Below are 19,398 nucleotides of genomic sequence, written 5' to 3'. Positions count from 1 at the left end.
TAGTCAAAGGGGTCCACCCATGCAGAACAGATTGCAGCACTGGGGCCCTAGAAGTGAAATAAGCCACCTCCCATTGCCAAGCCCTTGGGCAGAGGCTACTTAAAATGCCTCATATTTGTAATAACTGGTATTTTTTGTATATTTGTATTTACTCCTCTTACATATTTCAGCACAATTGCTCTGACCTTAGAAGCATATAATATATGACAAAACAAAGGCAAGAAAATTATAGTTTAGTTCCCAAACCGTACTTTAATTATAATCCTCATGATAATGAAAACTCCACTGGGTCCTATCTTTAAAAAACAAAATCCACTGCTCTGTTAGGGCCTGATCCAAAGCCCAATTAAGACAATGAAAAGACTCCCACGGACTTCAATGGGCTTTGAATCAAGCCTCTCTAATGTATCTATTAGTTAATACTCTTAGGGCCTGATCCTACATTCCTTGTGAACCCAAATATCGCAGTCAAACCATTCCTAGAAGTATAGTAATGTCAGATACACCTTTTGTTCTGCTGTCAGAGATGATAATGGTGCACAAACATACCATTAAACAAACACAAGATTTAAGATTTGGCTATTAGAGACAGAACAGGAGAGAAGATTGAAGTTTTCCCAATGGAAGAAGACAAAACTAGTAGGGAATGAAGTTTCAATTAAAAGCTCATAAGAGGGTATAACTAAAAACAATGATGATTTTCAATTAAAATAATGCTGAAGTACTACCATCCAAAAATCGGTATTTTCCAAAAACTACCCTCTCCTCATTGTGAATACTTTTGCAAATATGTTTTCCAGGAAGGTACATGTCAGAAGCATTCATGCTGCCTTCTTCCAATCCCTTTCCAGCCTCCTGTTTATAAAAGCTTGTCATCCACGTAAGAAGTAGAAATAATACCAGGTGACCTAAGTGGTCAACCATGTACCACGAAGGCATAGCACCCAAAGGAATTGTGCTTATCTCAGATATAGTGACTGCAGGAGCTACTGTTGAAGTGGTGCCCTTCCTGTCTCTAGACTATCCCTCAAAGGCATAATCCAGTACTCATTTAGCATCCAATATTATTTTGTTCTTTAAATATACATTAGATAAGAGTCTTATGGATAGGAATTTATTTCTCTCTAAAGAGAATAAAAGAACCCTTCTTACACACACAGAGGACAGTGGAACACACTGTGAATCCCATGAGCACTCTCTATTTCCAAATATTTCTTCCTTTTATTGGAACTGGACAAGTGAAGCTGGAACTGGCAACAGCCTATTTGTACTGGAACCTTTTTTGGTGCAGTCATGTCTTTGCCAGTTAAAACACTCATGTCAGTACTGGCATGGCTATCTGGCCCAAGTTCTTTGAGCTAACTCAAACTTAATGTATAAGTATCATCCACTGTTATTGGGGTGGGGGGGGGAGAAAGACAACAAGGGGACGGACACTTGAGACACACACAGACAAAGAATGTCTGTGCTCATCCTAAATGGATCACAGTGAACCAAGAGGTCATGGATGAAGTCTGGAAAGGGACCAAAGTTAAGGGTCTAACAAACCGATGGTTCACATGGATTTACCTTTTTCTTTCTGAACAATTAAAGTGCCAATATAAAGCAAAAACCTGAGTTTGCTCAGCACAGTCTCCAGGAAACCCAACATGACATTAGACAAGGCCAAGTAGTCCACTGGGGAAGGGCTATGTGATTGAAAATCTATGTGGCCCTACAATGGATGATGAGCAATAGAAAAGTCTCCAGTTGAACTACTCTGTTCTTCCTCCTTTGACTTAACCAATAAGGATGTGATGCCTCACTGCCACTGCATTAAATTCTGAGTCAATAGGTGCATTTGGTGCAAAATTGTGATGATTAACAGAGATTAAAGTAAGCTACTTATTTCTCTTCAATTTAAAGAAATTTCTTTCCTTTCTAAATGTTACTAGAATATGAAGATTCATAATATACTCAAAGTTAAATGTATAGTGTAATCTTTCTCAGCTACCTTTCCTGGGAAGCCATTCAGGAGTATACCGAAGGCTTCTAGGATTGCTCAAAGGATCCAGGAGGAGCAAGGGATCCCCCTAAAGGAAAAGAGAACAAATCACAGCGGGATGGCCAGTTCATGTGGTCACTGTCTTCATGTACTTGTTAAGTGAAGTTGTATTTGGACCAGGGCTACTCAACAACCTTCTCTTGACCTCAAGGGACCACAACTCAACTGTGCTGAAGGAGCAAGTGAGTAGAATCAGAAATTTAAGTTCATGCCCTTTGTGCAGAATGCAAAAATGCGACAAATTTGTGAAAATAACATAGCCAATGTACCTGTAAACGTTCTCCATCTTTAAGCCAGGTGATCGTAGGAGGTGGCACTGCATCTGACTTGCACTCCAATATAACTTGTCTGTTCTGCAGCACAGTGAGATCCTGAGGCCCACTGGTGCCAGCAATGTTAGGGGGAACTGTTAAAAAAAAATTGAGAATAAGAAAAGCATGACAAATATGAACTTTAATTAAAACATTTCTATGGATAGAATCCCAGTGTGTAATTCTCAAATAAGGTTTTGTGATATACCAGCAGAGCAGCAGTACAATTAACTGCTTTTGCTTTTCATTGCCAATATCAGGTCTGGCTTTTATCTGCAAAATATATCACCCTCATTTGACTAGGTATAACCCATTTCCTAAAACCGCACATCACAAACCACTAACTGATGGAAATCAGTTGAAAGTCCATTCTCTGTGAAGAAACCAGCACTTAGCCAGATGAAGTCAGGATACCTCAAGCTCCATAACCCTCTTCATCAACAGTCATTCACTGGATAAGCAAAACCTTGATTTGATAAAACTTCTGCACTGTAGGAAGAATTCATGTAGGAATTGTGCAAGTCTGCAAGAAGCAAAAGGCTCACTCATCTGTGAGACATCTTTTGTGAATTTACTTCTGCTACCATATAGTCATTTAACACTGAGTTTTCTCCCTAGGGCAGAGAGGAAATTATTTTGCAGTGTCTTATTCTTCAGAGACTAGATTGACAAGATCTAAGGTCTATTCTAGATCTAGAGGAGCTGACATACTGATTCAGCTACCATTTCTTTTATTTTTTTATATAATATGAAATGTATATTGTAAATGTGTGGGTGTGTACACACACACACACACACACACACACACACACACACACACACACATCCTGTCCTCTTTATTCCTTCTCAGTCTTATTGAAAAAGGCCAAAGGACATTAATTCCTCTAACTTTCTTTGTTACTCTGATTTCCATTATAATTGCTTGTGTTTTATTTTAAATAACTAAGTTTGCAAGTTCCATCATAATTGTGTCATGTTCTGAATAGCTACATTATATACAAACATTAAGTAACTACACCTGATTTAATATCCTCTTTCTGAGGAGGTGTATTGTCACTTCTGTTTTCCTGACGCTCAGTATACAGATTTATAGATTCCAAGGTCAGAAGGGACCATTGTGGTCATCTAGTTTGACATCCTGTATAACATGGGTCATAGAAAATCCTCAAAATTATTCCTAGAACGTATCTTCTAGAAAAAACATCCTGTTGTGATTTAGAAATTACCAGTGATGGAGAATCCACCACAACCATTGGTAAATTGTGCCAGTGGTTAATAATCCTCACCGTTAAAAATGGACTCCTAATTTCCAGTCTGAATTTATCTAGCTACAACATCCAGCCATTGGATTGTGTTATACTTCTGTTTGCAAGATTGAAGAGCCCATTATCAAATATTTGTTCCACATATAGGTACTTATAGACTGGGATCAATTCACCCCTTAACCTTCTTTTGGATAAGCTAAATAGCTTGAACTCCTTGAGTCTTTCGCTATAAAACAGATTTTCCCATCCTCTAATCATTCTCATGGCTCTTTTCTGAAGCCTCTTCAGTTTTTCCAGAATACTTCTTGAAGTGTGAACATCAGAACTGGACACAATATTCCAGGAGTGGTCACACCAGTGGAAAAAAGAGACATAATATAACCTTTTTACTCCACTGAAGATTCACCTTAGTTAGCCCTTTGGCCAAAGTGTCACACTGGGAGCTCATATTCAGCTGATTATCCAACATGATCCCCAAGTCTTTTCCAAGATAGAGTCCCCCATCCTGTAAGTATGGCCTTCATTTTTTGTTCCTAGATGTGTGACTTTACATGTCACAGTACTGAAACACATCTTGTTTGCTTGCACCCAGCTCACCAAGCAATCCAGTTTGCTCTGTATCAGTGACCTGTCCTCTTCATTATTTACTATTCCCGAATCTTTGTATCTTTTGCAAACTTGATCAGTGATGATTTCTTGTTTTCTTCCAGGTCATTGTTCAAAATGTTAAATAGTGTAGGATGAAGAACTGATCCCTGAAGTACCATCCTAGAAGCACATCCACTCAATGATTCCCCATTTACAATCACATTTTGGCACCTATCAGTTAGCCATTTCTTAATCCATTTAATGTGCTATGTTGATTTTGTATCATTTTAGTCTCCTAATCAAAATGTTATGTTGTACCAAGTCAAATGCCTTATAGAAGTCTAAGTATAGTGCATCAATTACATCTGTCTACTAAATTTGTAATCTCAATGTTTCCTTTCATTTGTTTATCCTTTTCCTTTTTTAATTTAAGTGTAGTTAATTTGTAAAAGGGAAGGACTAATAACTAAATAACCTTAAAGAGTACTACCAACTCCACTTCCTCTAAAAAAGATCTGCTTTGTTACAGAGGTCCTTACTTAGGACCTAGTCCTTGGATCTTCTGTTCTAGAAAGGAGATGACAGATGCAGTCCAAAACCTGGTAAGATCACTGAAAATGGTACTCAAAGAGTTTTTTCTTTGTCAGGCATTATTCACTGGATAACTTTTTCTAGCTTTTAAAAGCAGTAGATAATTCAGTATTCGGCTTATAGTATTAAAGAATGCTTTAACTGTTTCCAGATCAAGCTTACCATGCACTCTTACTAGATATTCTTTATCGTCATCTCCTGCAGGACTAGATGCCAAACACGTATATCTTCCTGTGTCTTCCACCTAAAGGACACCCAAATAACTTTAATAGAAACTTCAGAATATGGGACCAATTCAATTAAAACAGCAAAAGAAGTAGTGATGTTCGCAGTTGTCTTTGATTAGCAGATATCGGTTAAAAAACACAAGGGAAACAGAAGAAAATAGACAAGCAATTCCTGGGAGAGTAAGCAACCAGAAATATTTGAAAGCTTGTTTATTTTATTTGGGGTAGATTGTGGCCATCAGGCCACAATCCTTTGTAGAGGTGGTGTGCAGCTGCAGCATCCCAGAAAAAAAGCACCAGGGCTAATGTGCTTCGAGCAGATACATTCTCTTCTGGTGCGGCTCTCTGCAATGAACAATCCATTAGGATGGAATAGATTGTTCTCCGAATGCATCAGCCCACACAATGGGCCAGCATGGGACGAAGGGGAGGAAATGGGACTCTGCCTCCTCCCCAAACCTTTCTTGGCATCTTGCTCCCTGAGAGAAGGTAGCACTAACAGTGCCTATGCTCTCCAGAGCACGGGAGCACACAGACTGCTATTATGAAGAGGTCCTTTGCCTGCCTACAAGCTTTTTGGCTCTCCCCTCTCTCTGCTCTTGCACAGCCATGCAATTACCTCTCACAATCTGGCCTTTACATAGGTATTCTTGTAAAATGTATCTTTCTGCCCCCGAGAATTATTTGCATTCTCAAATATTTACTAACATCTTTATTATCTTCTGTGCCTCATAAATCGTTCTGTGTAAAGTCTTGGGGGTGGAGGGAGCAAGGGGTTTATCATATGAGCAACAACAAAATATTAGTCTGGATCTGTCTTTGTCCAACTCTTCCCATGATACTGCATGATAACTACAAAGTTGAAGTCCAGCTGTCTTCATAGTAATTAGGGTATGTGGTTTCAGTTTTTTAGGGATTTTTTTAAGTCTCAGTTTAAATTGTCTGAGTAGATCGGAATTTTTTCTTGTATGGTCTTTATTAGTTTCTCAGACCACTTCCTTTCCTAGTTCCTATACAAATGGTTAAAAAGAACAGGAGTACTTGTGGCACCTTAGAGACTAACAAATTTATTAGAGCATAAGCTTTCGTGGGCTACAGCCCACTTCTTCAGATGCATATAGAGTGAAACATATATTGAGGAGATATATATTCACACATACAGAGAGCATGAACAGGTGGGAGTTGTCTTACCAACTCTGAGAGGCCAATTAAGTAAGAGAAAAAAACTTTTGAAGTGATAATCAAGATAGCTCAGTACAGACAGTTTGATAAGAAGTGTGAGAATACTTACAAGGGGAGATAGATTCAATGTTTGTAATGGCTCAGCCTTTCCCAGTCCTTATTCAATCCTGAGTTGATTGTGTCTAGTTTGCATATCAATTCCAGCTCAGCAGTCTCTCGTTGGAGTCTGTTTTTGAAGTTTTTCTGTTTTAAGATAGCCACCCGCAGGTCTGTCATTGAATGGCCAGACAGGTTAAAGTGTTCTCCCACGGGTTTTTGAGTATTATGATTCCTGATGTCAGATTTGTGTCCATTAATTCTTTTGCGTAGAGACTGTCCGGTTTGGCCAATGTACATGGCAGAGGGGCATTGCTGGCACATGATGGCATATATCACATTGGTAGATGTGCAGGTGAACGAGCCCCTGATGGTATGGCTGATGTGCTTAGGCCCTATGATGATGTCACTTGAATAGATATGTGGACAGAGTCGGCATCGGGCTTTGTTACAAGGATAGGTTCCTGGGTCAGTGTTTTTGTTCAGTGATGTGTGGTTGCTGGTGAGTATTTGCTTTAGGTTGGGGGGTTGTCTGTAAGCGAGGACAGGTCTGTCTCCCAAGATCTGTGAGAGTAAAGGATCATCTTTCAGGATAAGTTGTAGATCTCTGATGATGCGCTGGAGAGGTTTTAGTTGGGGGCTGAAGGTGACAGCTAGTGGTGTTCTGTTATTTTCTTTGTTGGGCCTGTCGTGTAGGAGGTGACTTCTGGGTACTCGTCTGGCTCTGTCAATCTGTTTTTTCACTTCAGCAGGAATCATAATACTCAAAAACCAGTGGGAGAACGCTTTATCCTGTCTGGCCATTCAATGACAGACCTGCGGGTGGCTATCTTACAACAGAAAAACTTCAAAAACAGACTCCAACGAGAGACTGCTGAGCTGGAATTGATATGCAAACTAGACACAATCAACTCAGGATTGAATAAGGACTGGGAATGGCTGAGCCATTACAAACATTGAATCTATCTCCCCTTGTAAGTATTCTCACACTTCTTACCAAACTGTCTGTACTGAGCTATCTTGATTATCACTTCAAAAGTTTTTTTCTCTTACTTAATTGGCCTCTCAGAGTTGGTAAGACAACTCCCACCTGTTCATGCTCTCTGTATGTGTGTATATATATCTCCTCAATATATGTTTCACTCTATATGCATCTGAAGAAGTGGGCTGTAGCCCATCGAAAGCTTATGCTCTAATAAATTTGTTAGTCTCTAAGGTGCCACAAGTACTCCTGTTCTTTTTGCGGATACAGACTAACACGGCTGCTACTCTGAAACCTATACAAATGGTTGTAAATCCTAGTTAGCTTGCCTCTGTGGTCCATCCATGTGTAAAACAAGGGGGAAGGGATCACAGACAATAGAAGAAAAACAAAAAAATAGACAGAAGAGCCAAAAGGGAGGGAAAAGAGGAGAAAAACAGAGAGGTAGCAGGGTAGATACAGAAATTAAGACAGAAGGGGAAGATACACATCAGAGTCCCCTGTGCTGTCTGCCCTGCTGTCTCAGGAAGCTCCACTGAAGGCAGTTCAAAGGATTCTGGAATGCATTTGAGAGTAGCTTGGGCAAGGAGAGGGAAGTGCCAAATCACAGTGTCAACTATGGTATCAATGCACCTGCAGCTGGGTCAGGGTTCAAAACAATGAGGCAGAAAGTGAAAAATATCTTGTCCAGCTGCAACTGCAGGGGGGATTTTGCGTAGGCAGAACGTCATTACCCAGTTTAGAATTTGGCCAGTCAAACTGATTAACTCTCCTACTCCACGGAAAAGCGTTGCAGGTTCATTAATGACCACAAGTTGTCAGGACCTTGGCTTTACACCAATAGAGGGATGGTATAGCGTCTCTTAGCATTATGCCGAGTTATAGTTTAAAGACTACAGTTATGTCTATGAACGAGGGGTATTAGTTCCCTGTTTGTGTACACTTACTCATGCTAGCTCTCATCAAGCTAAAGGATAAATAGCAGTGTAGCTATGATCAGGGCTGGCTCCAGGCACCAGCCGAGCAAGCTGGTGCTTGGGGCGGCAGCTTGTAGGAGGCGGCATTCTGCCCAATTCTAGGGCGGCACGGCCACTTTTTTTTTTTTTGTGGTGGTGTTCCGCTCCAGCCGCCCTGTAGGTGGCGGCGGCGCGGAAGACGGGAGCGCCCTGCAGCAAGCCCGGCAGGGCAGCCCGCATCCTTCCCTCCCAGCCAACCAGAGCAGCGCAGAGCCCTCCCGGCAGGCGGTGGGGCCGCGTGGCAGCGCCCCGCTGAAGCCCTGGCCGCCCCCCTTCTTTCTCTCTCCCCCCTGCTCCCTCCGCTAGCCGGGGTACATCTGCAGCGCAGGGAGTCCCCCTGCACCCTGGCTCCGGCCACGCCGCAGGTTTTTTTTTTTGCTTGGGGCGGCCAAAAAGCCAGAGCCGGCCCTGGCTATGGTAGCATTGGTAGTGGCAGTGGAGGCACAACTGAGCTGTGCAGAGTACAAACCAGCCTGAAATCAGACTAGACATAGTGTACCATGAAACTGGTGATGAGCCTAGCTCTGCAAGCCAGTCCAGGGTTTGCAAAGCCAAACTTAATTTACATGTGTCAGTCACCTGAGCACTGGCTATTCGAAGGACCTCTCCTCCTCTCAGGACATGAACATTGTCATTTTGTGGGAGTGGACGCCCATCCTTCATCCATGTGATTTTGGGGACTGGGATGCCAATAGGCATACAAAAAAGCTCCAGTAGGTGGTTAACAACCACAGATATCTCTTCTGGTTGATCAGATCCATTGATATGAGGAGGTTCTGCAGCAAGGAAAGACAATTCATGTTCTTTACTAACAAAAATTCAGATTTATAAAACATGATGGGCAATCAAATGGTTAGAGTAGTAGATTCCAGATTGATGTGTTTTATTCCTGCTCAGGTCACCGACGCCCTGTGTGACATAGATCAACTCACATGAGTTCTCTTTGCCTCAGGTTAGCAACATAAGCGAAATATAATCATATTTTTCTCTGTTACATGGCTGTTGTGAGACTAGATTAGTATGTGTAAAATGTTTTGATATCCTTGGGAGGAATACACTATACAGTAAAAGAGAATTTGTATTAGATCTTCATGTAAATGAAATAGGTATAACATCGTCAAGCTATGCCAGTTTACACCAGCTGATGATCTAGTCCGTTGAATTTAATTTCTGTTACACCGAAGTTACCTGGTTAAAGCAAATTATTCTGTACATCAATATGCTGATTTATATTTAGCATGTTGCTGTTACCTGTAAATCTCAAATACCAATATTCAAATTTTCACCATGTCCACTCAAAGGTAAATTCCATCCCTTTAATTCTGCTATCTCATGAGCACTACTTCATAGAATCATAGAATATCAGGGTTGGAAGGGACCTCAAGAGGTCATCTAGTCCAACCCACTTCCTGAAAATGTTCTAAATTTCTAAAGACTTTTAAATTATTGTTTCTATTTTAGGCATATTTTTCATCTTGTCTGAATGTAAAATTAACACTTACCCAACACTTTTAGGGTAAAGTACTTGCTGACTTCCCCCGCTTCATTGGATGCTATACAGGTGAATCTGCCTGTGTCATCAGTCTCTGTCGTTGAAATGTGAAGGACCATTCCTTGATTACTTATAGTCAGATGGGTTCCAAGGCTTAGGGGTTGTCCATTTTTAAGCCATACCATATTGGGGGTGGGGGTGCCATCAGTAAAGCACATCATAGAAGTTGGATTGCCTTTTACTGTAGTCACTTCCTCTGTTTCTCCTGCATTGTCCATGGTTGGTGGTACTGCAGAGAAACAGATATGATAATTATGGAATACACTCACACACTAATTCTTAATATAAAATAAATGCCCTGTTAAGCAATTAAATTTTCTAGGTTTCTTACACTTGTGGTGTGTGTGTTACAATTCAAGTAGAAATAATGCACCACATTTAATCAAAGGAGAAAAGTCTACAACATGTTATCTGAGCCAAAAAAAGTAAAGAGGGTTTTAAGGTTCAACTCCTCTTACCTTACAAAAATGTTAGCAAAATTTAAAGTTTCCATATAAAGCATTTGCCACATATCTACTTAGTAAAGTCTTCAATCTTGTGTTGGTAAGAAAATAAATAGCATTTGTCCTCTGAGAGGCAAAATCTCAATGTTCTCAATTATGCAGAGAGTTTCAATCGGGAAGATTTCTACCCTCCTGCTGTTACACTTAAAAAATTAACTACAAAATGCAACTTTTTTCACTTAATATCACAAAGAAACTTACCATAAACTTGAAGATTATAGTGTTTATTGTCCACTCCAGCTCTGTTAGATGCTACACAAGTGTACACACCAACATCAGACACCTGAGCTCTCACAATTCTGTAAAGAACACAGCTGCAGTTATCTCATCCACGGCTACCATATGGAATGCATTGCTCCAGACATATAACAGAGTATGATTGCAGAGGGCCAAATTCTACCCTGGCCTACACCAATCTCAGCAGAGATGCATTAGGGTTAACTGAGGGCAGAATTTAGCTCAGATACTTTAGATAACTGAAAACTCACCTGAGAATCTGTCCAGCTGACAACAACCTGATCTGGGATGAGATAGAGAGAGGAAGCCCATTCTTAAGCCAGTTTATTTGTGGTGGTGGGGTGCCAACAGCAGTACATTCAATGTTTATGGAGGCATCCTGTAGGGCAATTAGCTTCTCTGCTTCATCTTTATTATTAGCTATTGCTGGTGGAACTAAATTACATAACAGGTGAATAAGAGAGGTGTTAAAATTGGCTGTTCAAAATTATTCCTGTTCTAATCGTAGCTCACCTTGTCCTGAACTGCAAGATGTTACAGGCATTGCTATTCTAACCAAAAAAAGAATCTCACACAAAACATTCCCACAGGATTCAGCAAGAACAGAGTGTCCAAACTTGACAACCAATAGACCTACTAATTGTGGGCCACAGCTAACTGACATATATATTTACATATTTAAAAATCAAGTGCACATAGTAATATTTACTTAGATTAGATTAACAGAAATTGCTTGTGGACTTCAGCACAATTGATCACACAGGTACATGGTGCCATATTTTCCCACTAAGAGGTTTTTATTCATTATGAAGGAGCATACTTGTTGACGCTACCCATACAAATGGGCCTGATTCTTCCCAGTCCTGCTCCTGGGGTAGTCATTCACTCCTGTGCCAAATGAGCGTAAAATACTCCCAAAAGCAGAACTCTCTGTTCACTCACACAACTGGTAGCCCTGACACCCATTTTTACAGTGTAAATGGCTACACACTGTGCGAGGCAGAGGATGATTAGTCTTACTGTCCTCAGTTGTGACATTAAATCAGGAGGATCTGGTACAAAATTATTTCAGATTATTGTTTGGATTAATTTAAATCCTGAGTAAAACAAAGTTTAAAACCTGCTTCACTTCTGCATTACTCTAATTTTAAGAGGGCATAATTTGACTGAGATCAACAGAGCTAAGATGTGTAAAACTTGAGTAATGAAGTGTTGAATTAGGCCCATATGGTGTCCTCCTCCACCAAAAAAAAAAAAAAAAAAAAAGTCATTTTGGGTGGGTTTGTTTTGTTATGGAATATACCATAGGAATTGACTTCTGTTTATCCCAAAATTTATTACTCATCAATGGTTTCAATCATTTTGATCCTCTGCAGTATGTTATATAGAACACAATATGATATCTACATCAACAAACTACACATGAATATAGATACATAAGATTACCTAGGCAGTCACTTCTTGGCCCTATCATGTGAGTGGTAACAAAGTCAGGATAATAGGTCAGACTTCAGTCTGTCACATTTTTTAAAAACTCACCATAAACATTCAAGTTGAAAATTCGATCTTCTTCTCCTGCAGGATTAGTAGCCACACAAGTGTATTTTCCCACATCAGATGTGAGCACTCTGAAAATGTTTAAGGCGCTGCCATCTGGAGTCACTCTATAAAAAAGGTCGTAGAATACAATGAGTTTGTTTGCCAGGTCATAAGAAAAAGTAAATAAACAGCTAGTATGTACATTTCAATCAAATTACTTCCCCACACACTTTCTATGGAAATTCAGTTATAAATCTATTACTCTATTCAAAATTTTGGCTCCCAGAGAAATTTGTTTTTAAATCTATTTTTATGAATCTATTTCATAAAATTCTGGTTTAAGGACTGAGCTATTTTAGCTTCCATTTAGATCCAGTTCCATCCAATTGCAGTCAAAATGTGTCCATCATTCTCAGAGTATTTTTACATACAGCTCCCTTAAACCTCATCTGATAGGAACAACTATTTAAATAAGAAACTTAGGGATATTATGTGCCAATCTCTGAAATACTTAAAACACAGAATCATAGAAGATTAGGGTTGGAAGAGGTCTCAGGAGGTCATCTAGTCCAACCCCCTGCTCAAAGCAGGACCAACACCAACTAAATCAAAATAAATTTTTTTTAAAAAAAATGTAAAAATAAAAATAAAAACTTTGAGTAAGATATCATGTCACTTTCCCAGATTTGTGTATCTAGTTGTATAGGCCATTGGGGGTACTCTAAGTTGTGCCTCTGGAGTGGACCTGGTATCCCCACAATTGCAAAGACATAAAGATGGCTTACAAGCAACATTTGTGCCCCCTACACCCTGAGCTGTATCAACACCAAACAGCTTGTCCTAAGGGTCTGGTACGTTGTCTCACAAATCATGTATGTACTAGATCTACCTTGTGTATAGCTACTTATTCTGAAGTAGGCAGAAGAGAGGGTAAACAACATCTGTAACACTATTTGGTTAGCTAGATATATTATGTAAAACAAAACAGATGAGCAACAAATCTACATAATTAACAAAATATCCTAGAATTATAGAAATTAAGGACAGAAAAGATGAATGTCACTTACTAAAGTTAGGTTATTCAGGCTCATAGTTTTATAATTCTTCTGCCTATGCCTTGAGGAGGTTTCAGACTGAGAGAACACAGGGTTTTATTTTTACTCGCCTTATTCTTTGTGATTCATTGCTGGTAACTGGGTTTCCATCTTTAAGCCACTGAATAGCAGGTCTGGGAATTCCTTTGGCATTGCAGACGAGCTGGATACTTTCCCCAAGGAGGACACTGACTTCACTTGGCATTTCAGATCCAACAATATTTGGAGGAACTTTTGGGAGAGGGGGTGAAATTCTAATCAGTTAGTTAAATGGGGGTAAACCAGGAGTAACTCCATTATTTCAATGGAGTTTCTCCCATTAGATCAAATTAACAGGGTATGTGTATATTCCTCCTGATGGGATGTTTACAAAGGTGACTAGAAAAATCAACTTTAACCATTTGATAATCCTTCCAGTGTGTACAGTAACCTGTTCATGTTCAGCAGATTGATAATAATAGATAATGCTACCTTTAGCATCTATTATAGCTATGCAAATAAAATCTATTGGATACCCTGATGCAGCAAACACTTAAGCACATATTTAACTCTGAACATGTGAGTAGCTCCAATGAAGTCCACAGGATTACTCACACACTGAAAGTTAAGCACATGTTCAAATGCTTAGCGTCCCTGGTGACGTAGTGACACATTACTCAGTCCTAACCATTATTCCATTACTCCACTGATTTTTTTTTTCATAAAGATGATGTGTCACAGTTTTCCTTTATAACCTCCTTTTGGCATCAAACATCACCTAGCAAAAGAGCCATAGCATACCATTGCTCCTAAAACCCTTTCGGGCTCCACAATGTTCTACTCACACTGAGATTCGTGTGGCATTAGTTTCCAGCGTGATGGAGCCAGTTGCTGTGATCAGCAACGATCATATGGAAACAGTGCAATATAGCAAATAAACCTATTATTTTCAAACTGCAGAATAATTAGATGTAGAGAATATTCTTTTGCATACCAATTTCTGAATAACATTGTAGCAAGGTTTTGTTATCCTTATTTTTTGCTATTGGTTGCCTGATAGAAATAATGGTACTGATTCTCCGCTCCGTTATACCAGTTTTATATAGCTAAATCATCTTCATTGTCTTCAGTGGACTTAACACCAGTTTTATGCCAGTGTAAGTGGCCAGTAAGTATGATTCTGTTTAGTGCACACACATACTGTACCTTGAATGGAAAGGATGTAACTCTTCTGCGCTTTTCCTTCTACATTTGAGGCTATGCAAGTGTAGTTTCCACTATCTGAAATCTGAGAGCGGGAAATCTGCAGCTTGCTTCCTCCAGACAAAATATGTATTTCAAGTGAGTCAGAGTTTTCTGATAACACACAGATAAGAAAGAGTTGATTAGTATTAGAACTAGTCAGAAACAGCAAACGCATTTTGTGAAAAAAATTCATAAATGTATCAAAAATTTAAAAAGATTTCATCACACTCTAGTTCATATAAGGAGTAGTTAATATGGGGAGAGAGGGAGGAGAAACAAAAGAATAGACCCTAAAAACACCACAGGAAAGACACACTATGATCTATTATAGGAAAGAAAATGGAGGGGGGGGGAAAGGAGAGTGAAACCAGGAAGGAAAAACATTACCTATATGCTTCCCATTCTTTAGCCATATTAGTGTTGGTGGAGGAATTCCAGTAGCGTCACATGCAAAGGTGACAGGATTACTGATCGTTTCGTTGATCCAGTCTTGTTCAGGGCCTTCTATACTTGGTGGAACTATTAAATAGAACAGCAGCTGCATAAATACCTTAGTTACCAAATTCCTTAGTAAACTGACTTTGGTTCAATTCTACTGTAGATAACGTGGTATATGCTCACCATAAACATTAAGATGGAAATTTTTATCATCTCGCCCTGCAATGTTTATGGCTTTACACACATACTGGCCAGTGTTAGACACCTAAAATGGAAAAAGAATTTTTATGTACTGGGTCAATTTTCCTGAAGATAACAACAGACCTTTTAACACTAGAATCCACTAGTGGTCATGGGCTCTGCTATAGTTAGACTTAAAAAAGGCTCTGCCATTTGTAATCAGAACTTGATTCAAAGCCCATTGAATTTAAAAGAAAGACTCCCACTGACTTCAATGGTCATTGGGTCAGACATATAAAGAGCAAAAATAACTGGTCAACAACAGTGACAAGGTGTGCATTAGACTAATTTAGTATACCTCAGCACTCTTGATTTGTAGCATTTGTCCATCTGCTAGGATCTCTATGTTTGCAGACTCCGTGATCATGCGTCCATTCTTGTACCATGTGATAACAGGTGGTGGGACTGCATTGGACTCACACTCTAAGGTCACTGGGATTCCCACTCTCACAGTCACCACTGCAAGAGATGCTCCACTGTGGTCTTTAATATTCGGGGGGACTGGAGAAAAAGTTAAAAGAATTATTTTCTTCCTTGTTCTGTGAGGAGGAGAAAAAATCAACCTAAGGAAATATGGAAGATGTCCTCATTTCATAGTAATAAATATTATTTAATATGATAGTGAAAAACAAACCATAAACAGTAAGGAAACTCTTTTTCTTGCTTTCTCCAGCTTGGTTTCTGGCTATACAAATGTATTCACCACCATCTGAGAGTCTGGCTCGAGGAATTTGCAGAGTCCGACCACCTAAAGTGATCCAAAGAGAGAAGGTGAGCTAAAATAACTTCTAGATTTATTCTGTAGTTATTGTATTAATCTGAAATGAAATTTTGCAATAATATTTTCTACGAACTGCAATTTAGGCATTAGATTAGCATATGATTCTAAAGAGCAGCACTGCTCTTGCTGACTAGCGCTGCCTAACCCTTAGAGAAATGTCCTTAGTGAATTACAATTTTTGGGTGAAATTCTTGGCTGGTGTAAATGGGTGAAACACCACTGAAGTCAATGGAGCTTTCACCAGAGAATTTGACCCATTAATACTTCACCCTCTTTTCCTTCGCAGCTACTTCCTCCCTCCTAACACAATCATGGCCTTTCCACTTAGCTCCCCGACAAGCCCCTCCTTACTTTACTGCTCTCACATGACTTCCCCCATTTGTGGACTAGTTCTGTCCAGATATCTGCCTGTAGGCCACAGGCCTGCATCCCAGCTGCCAGTAAGTAAGTTCCATGTCAGTTATTTCCCATACACCTACAAACGTCCACCCCAGCCAATCCATCTCCAGCATGTCAAATCGGAACCCATAGCAGGAATTGGGTTGTATTAGGATCTCTAGTTTTCAGCATCAGAAGTGGAGGGTTGGGTGTAGATCAGGGTGGTTTCCTGACATGATTCCTGTGACAAATAGGGCAACTTCCTGTAATATCCTTGAAAACCCTTACTATATTAAGGTTATGTATTATTGTGGGCCAGGATTGCATGTAAGCTCTCGAGGGGGAAAATGTGACAGATGTGAGACCTGGGAGTTCAGGAGACTATACTGAAAATATGCCAGACATGTATGGACTTTTGGCTAGGGAAAACTCCAACTCCAGTTATGCAAAAACACAATCTTTTGAAGCTACCTCTGAGGAAAGGGTCATTGTCTGCTGGTTACCAGTTACAGAAGATCAAGATCAAAGGTCCAAGTTGTATAAAGAGATAGCTGACCTGCCCAACCTTGGTTTGGGTTCCAGATCAAAGACAGATGAACTTGTAACCACCAGAGCCCTAAGCTGGAGTTGAGGGTAACCTCCCATAAGCTTTTTAGCATGCATGCAGAGTATTTTATTGTTTTAATATTTTTCTCTGTAATACTTTTAATTTAAGAAAAAGTGTGCTTGCTTAAAGAAGTTGTTTGGTAACTTATAGCTGCAGGCAATACACTGGTCATAGCCCTCAGAGAGGTGCTGTCCTTTTAAGCAGTCTGGCTTGCTGGGGATATCACAGCATAAGGCAAGGAGCTGTGCAGCCTTAAACTCCCCAGTCAGGAGGGAGTGAGACATGGATCTCTTCCCAAGAGAGCTGACAAGTGGGAGCCAGAAGTGTAAAGCGGGTGCCCTTGGTGGACCACAGATGTAGTTACAGGTGTAGTTACCCTGGAACTGTAACAATTCCTACTCCACTTACTCCCTGATAGATGCTCCCAGCCCTTATTGTCTAAGGTCCCTGCAGTACCTTTGTCCTAGAAACCCTTAGGAAATATTGAATTCCACCTGGGAATTAGCAAGGTTCTTAAGGGTTGAGTTGAGGGGTAATTCCCATTGAAGTCAGTGATAGGGTGGTTGTTTTTTTGCCGTCTAGACAAATGGGATTTGGATTGGATCCTTAGTTGATAAAGTGACTGTCTCAATCAATCATCGTTCCTTTGAAACAGTCTGTGCTATATGAGCTGTCCAACAGTCTGATCCACACCAACACAAACGGTTGTTTGTTCCAATCCTTCCAACCTGATTGTTCCTTTTAATAGTGACCCCATTCAAAAGCAAAAGAGATTCTAAAATATTTTTTAGATATTTAACCATAAGAGGCCAGATTTATTACTTGTATAACTCCACTTAATGGAGCTACACCCGGAGTAAAGTTGGCGCCATTTTGCTGTCATATTTATCTACATAAAAGGAAAGGATGAGACCCCAGAGTTTACAGAAACAGCAGCGATTCCTCACCAGGCACAATGAGAGTATTAGTATTCAAGCTGATAGGTTTTCCATTCTTGAGCCAGCTGAGATCAGGAGGAGGGAAGCCAGTGACCTCACAGGTCAAGGAGATGAAATTATTCACCACCACAGTCAAATTCTCAAAATTAGTACCTACAACACTCGGAGGAACTGCAGAAAGAAATACAGTAATAGAACATACCGCATTGTCAGCAAACAATACTCCCAAAGACCCTCAATTACTAAAACAAAGCTGAGTTGCTGAGTGCTGCCAAATGTCTGAGTTAAAAACATCTCTCACATCCCATGCACTGATCCTCAGCATTCTGCAAGTATCTGGAAATACTGTGATTAAAGCCAATCCTGCTCTCATCCCCTTTTCTACAATTCCCTAAAGCCTAACCAATGCACCCACAGTTTCTTCCCTGTATGGGGACATGGCAGGGATGACCTAGCCTGTGCTGAAAGGGGGAGTGAGTAATTCCAGATTCAGGAATTTTAAAGCAAATAATTTCTCAGGACATTTGCTCTGTAATAACTAAATTGGAGATTACCTTGTCAGGGTGAACAAGAGGACTATACATCTTTTTGCTGATTTTGTATTTTTATTCCTGTTTTTTTCTGCAATATTTTCATTACTGAGAAACCCCAAAAAGATTCCTTCAGAATAGGGTTTTTTCCCTCCTTTCATGTCCAGACATGATTTATAACTGGTCAGCTGTGCAGTTTAAGATATTGCTATGTGTGTGGAGGGGCTTCCCAAACACAAATTAATCTAAAAACAAAATAGTTCAAAATTTGGTCCTACTCTGCATTTTCACTTTAAAACAAAATATTTGTAAATATATTCCTCTCATTGAGATCTGAATTCAGGATTCCATGTTTCTTCTGCAGAGCTGATACCAACGACTCTGAAAGAAATGCAGGAGACAGTTACTGGCTTTCTTTTGGGTGGTATAGCCATTGCGGGGACGACAGATTCCTGGTCTTAGATCATGACAAAAGGATGTGATCAAATGTTCCGGGTCATATCCTCCAATTACTCTCCAGCTGTTTTGTGTCATTTCAGTGACACAAAGCAGTGGTCATTAAGTCAGGTTTATGGCTGTTTTGTGGCACGAAGAGGCATACAGCAACCAGAGTCAACTAGTGAATCTGGCTTATAGTTTTAAAATTTAAATATGCTGGTCCTGTGTGATCAATACATTTGTTCAACATGAGTATAAAATTCTACCACTAGTGTAAGTGGAGAATTCCATGTACACCATGTGTACATTGTCGTTATCCACAGAAATTTGAAAGTCTTGAAGTTCAGAGATCAGGTTTACAAACAAATGTTTGAAAATCAGGATAGCAGAAGAACACTGTAGTTTAAAAACAAAACCTGAACATCAGAAAGTCCAGAAATACTCTGTTAAAGTTCCAACAGCAGTCTTGGGATGTGATCCCAATGGAAAGTCTGCCATTGACTTCAGCTACCTTTGGATCACGTCCAGGGCGGGTGCAAGGATGTTTCGCGCCCTAGGCGAAACTTCCACCTTGCGCCCCCCCCCCCCCCCCCCCCC

General features: G+C 40.0%; 1 protein-coding gene across 1 annotated transcript in view; it reads right to left on the bottom strand.

The window, feature by feature from the left end:
* The window catches only part of LOC113407339 (hemicentin-1-like), a 344,382-nt gene that overhangs the window by 58,544 nt on the left and 266,440 nt on the right, over positions 1-19,398 (bottom strand). Inside the window, exons 55-68 of the mRNA XM_026655742.1 lie at positions 17,843-18,004; positions 15,764-15,877; positions 15,428-15,630; positions 15,073-15,154; positions 14,839-14,970; positions 14,413-14,562; positions 13,299-13,458; positions 12,134-12,258; positions 10,846-11,029; positions 10,559-10,656; positions 9,805-10,083; positions 8,882-9,078; positions 4,962-5,043; positions 2,314-2,450 (exon numbers count right to left, since the gene is read on the bottom strand). Of these exons, the coding sequence (XP_026511527.1) occupies positions 2,314-2,450; positions 4,962-5,043; positions 8,882-9,078; positions 9,805-10,083; positions 10,559-10,656; positions 10,846-11,029; positions 12,134-12,258; positions 13,299-13,458; positions 14,413-14,562; positions 14,839-14,970; positions 15,073-15,154; positions 15,428-15,630; positions 15,764-15,877; positions 17,843-18,004 (2,105 nt within the window). The remainder of the gene's footprint in view (positions 1-2,313; positions 2,451-4,961; positions 5,044-8,881; positions 9,079-9,804; positions 10,084-10,558; positions 10,657-10,845; positions 11,030-12,133; positions 12,259-13,298; positions 13,459-14,412; positions 14,563-14,838; positions 14,971-15,072; positions 15,155-15,427; positions 15,631-15,763; positions 15,878-17,842; positions 18,005-19,398) is intronic.

The sequence above is a fragment of the Terrapene carolina genome, unplaced genomic scaffold, assembly GCF_002925995.2.
Source record: "Terrapene carolina triunguis isolate 2854851 unplaced genomic scaffold, T_m_triunguis-2.0 Scaffold211, whole genome shotgun sequence".
Lineage (NCBI taxonomy): Eukaryota > Metazoa > Chordata > Testudines > Emydidae > Terrapene > Terrapene triunguis.
Note: the sequence above shows the minus strand (reverse complement) of the source record. Positions and strands in the feature narration are given on the sequence as shown.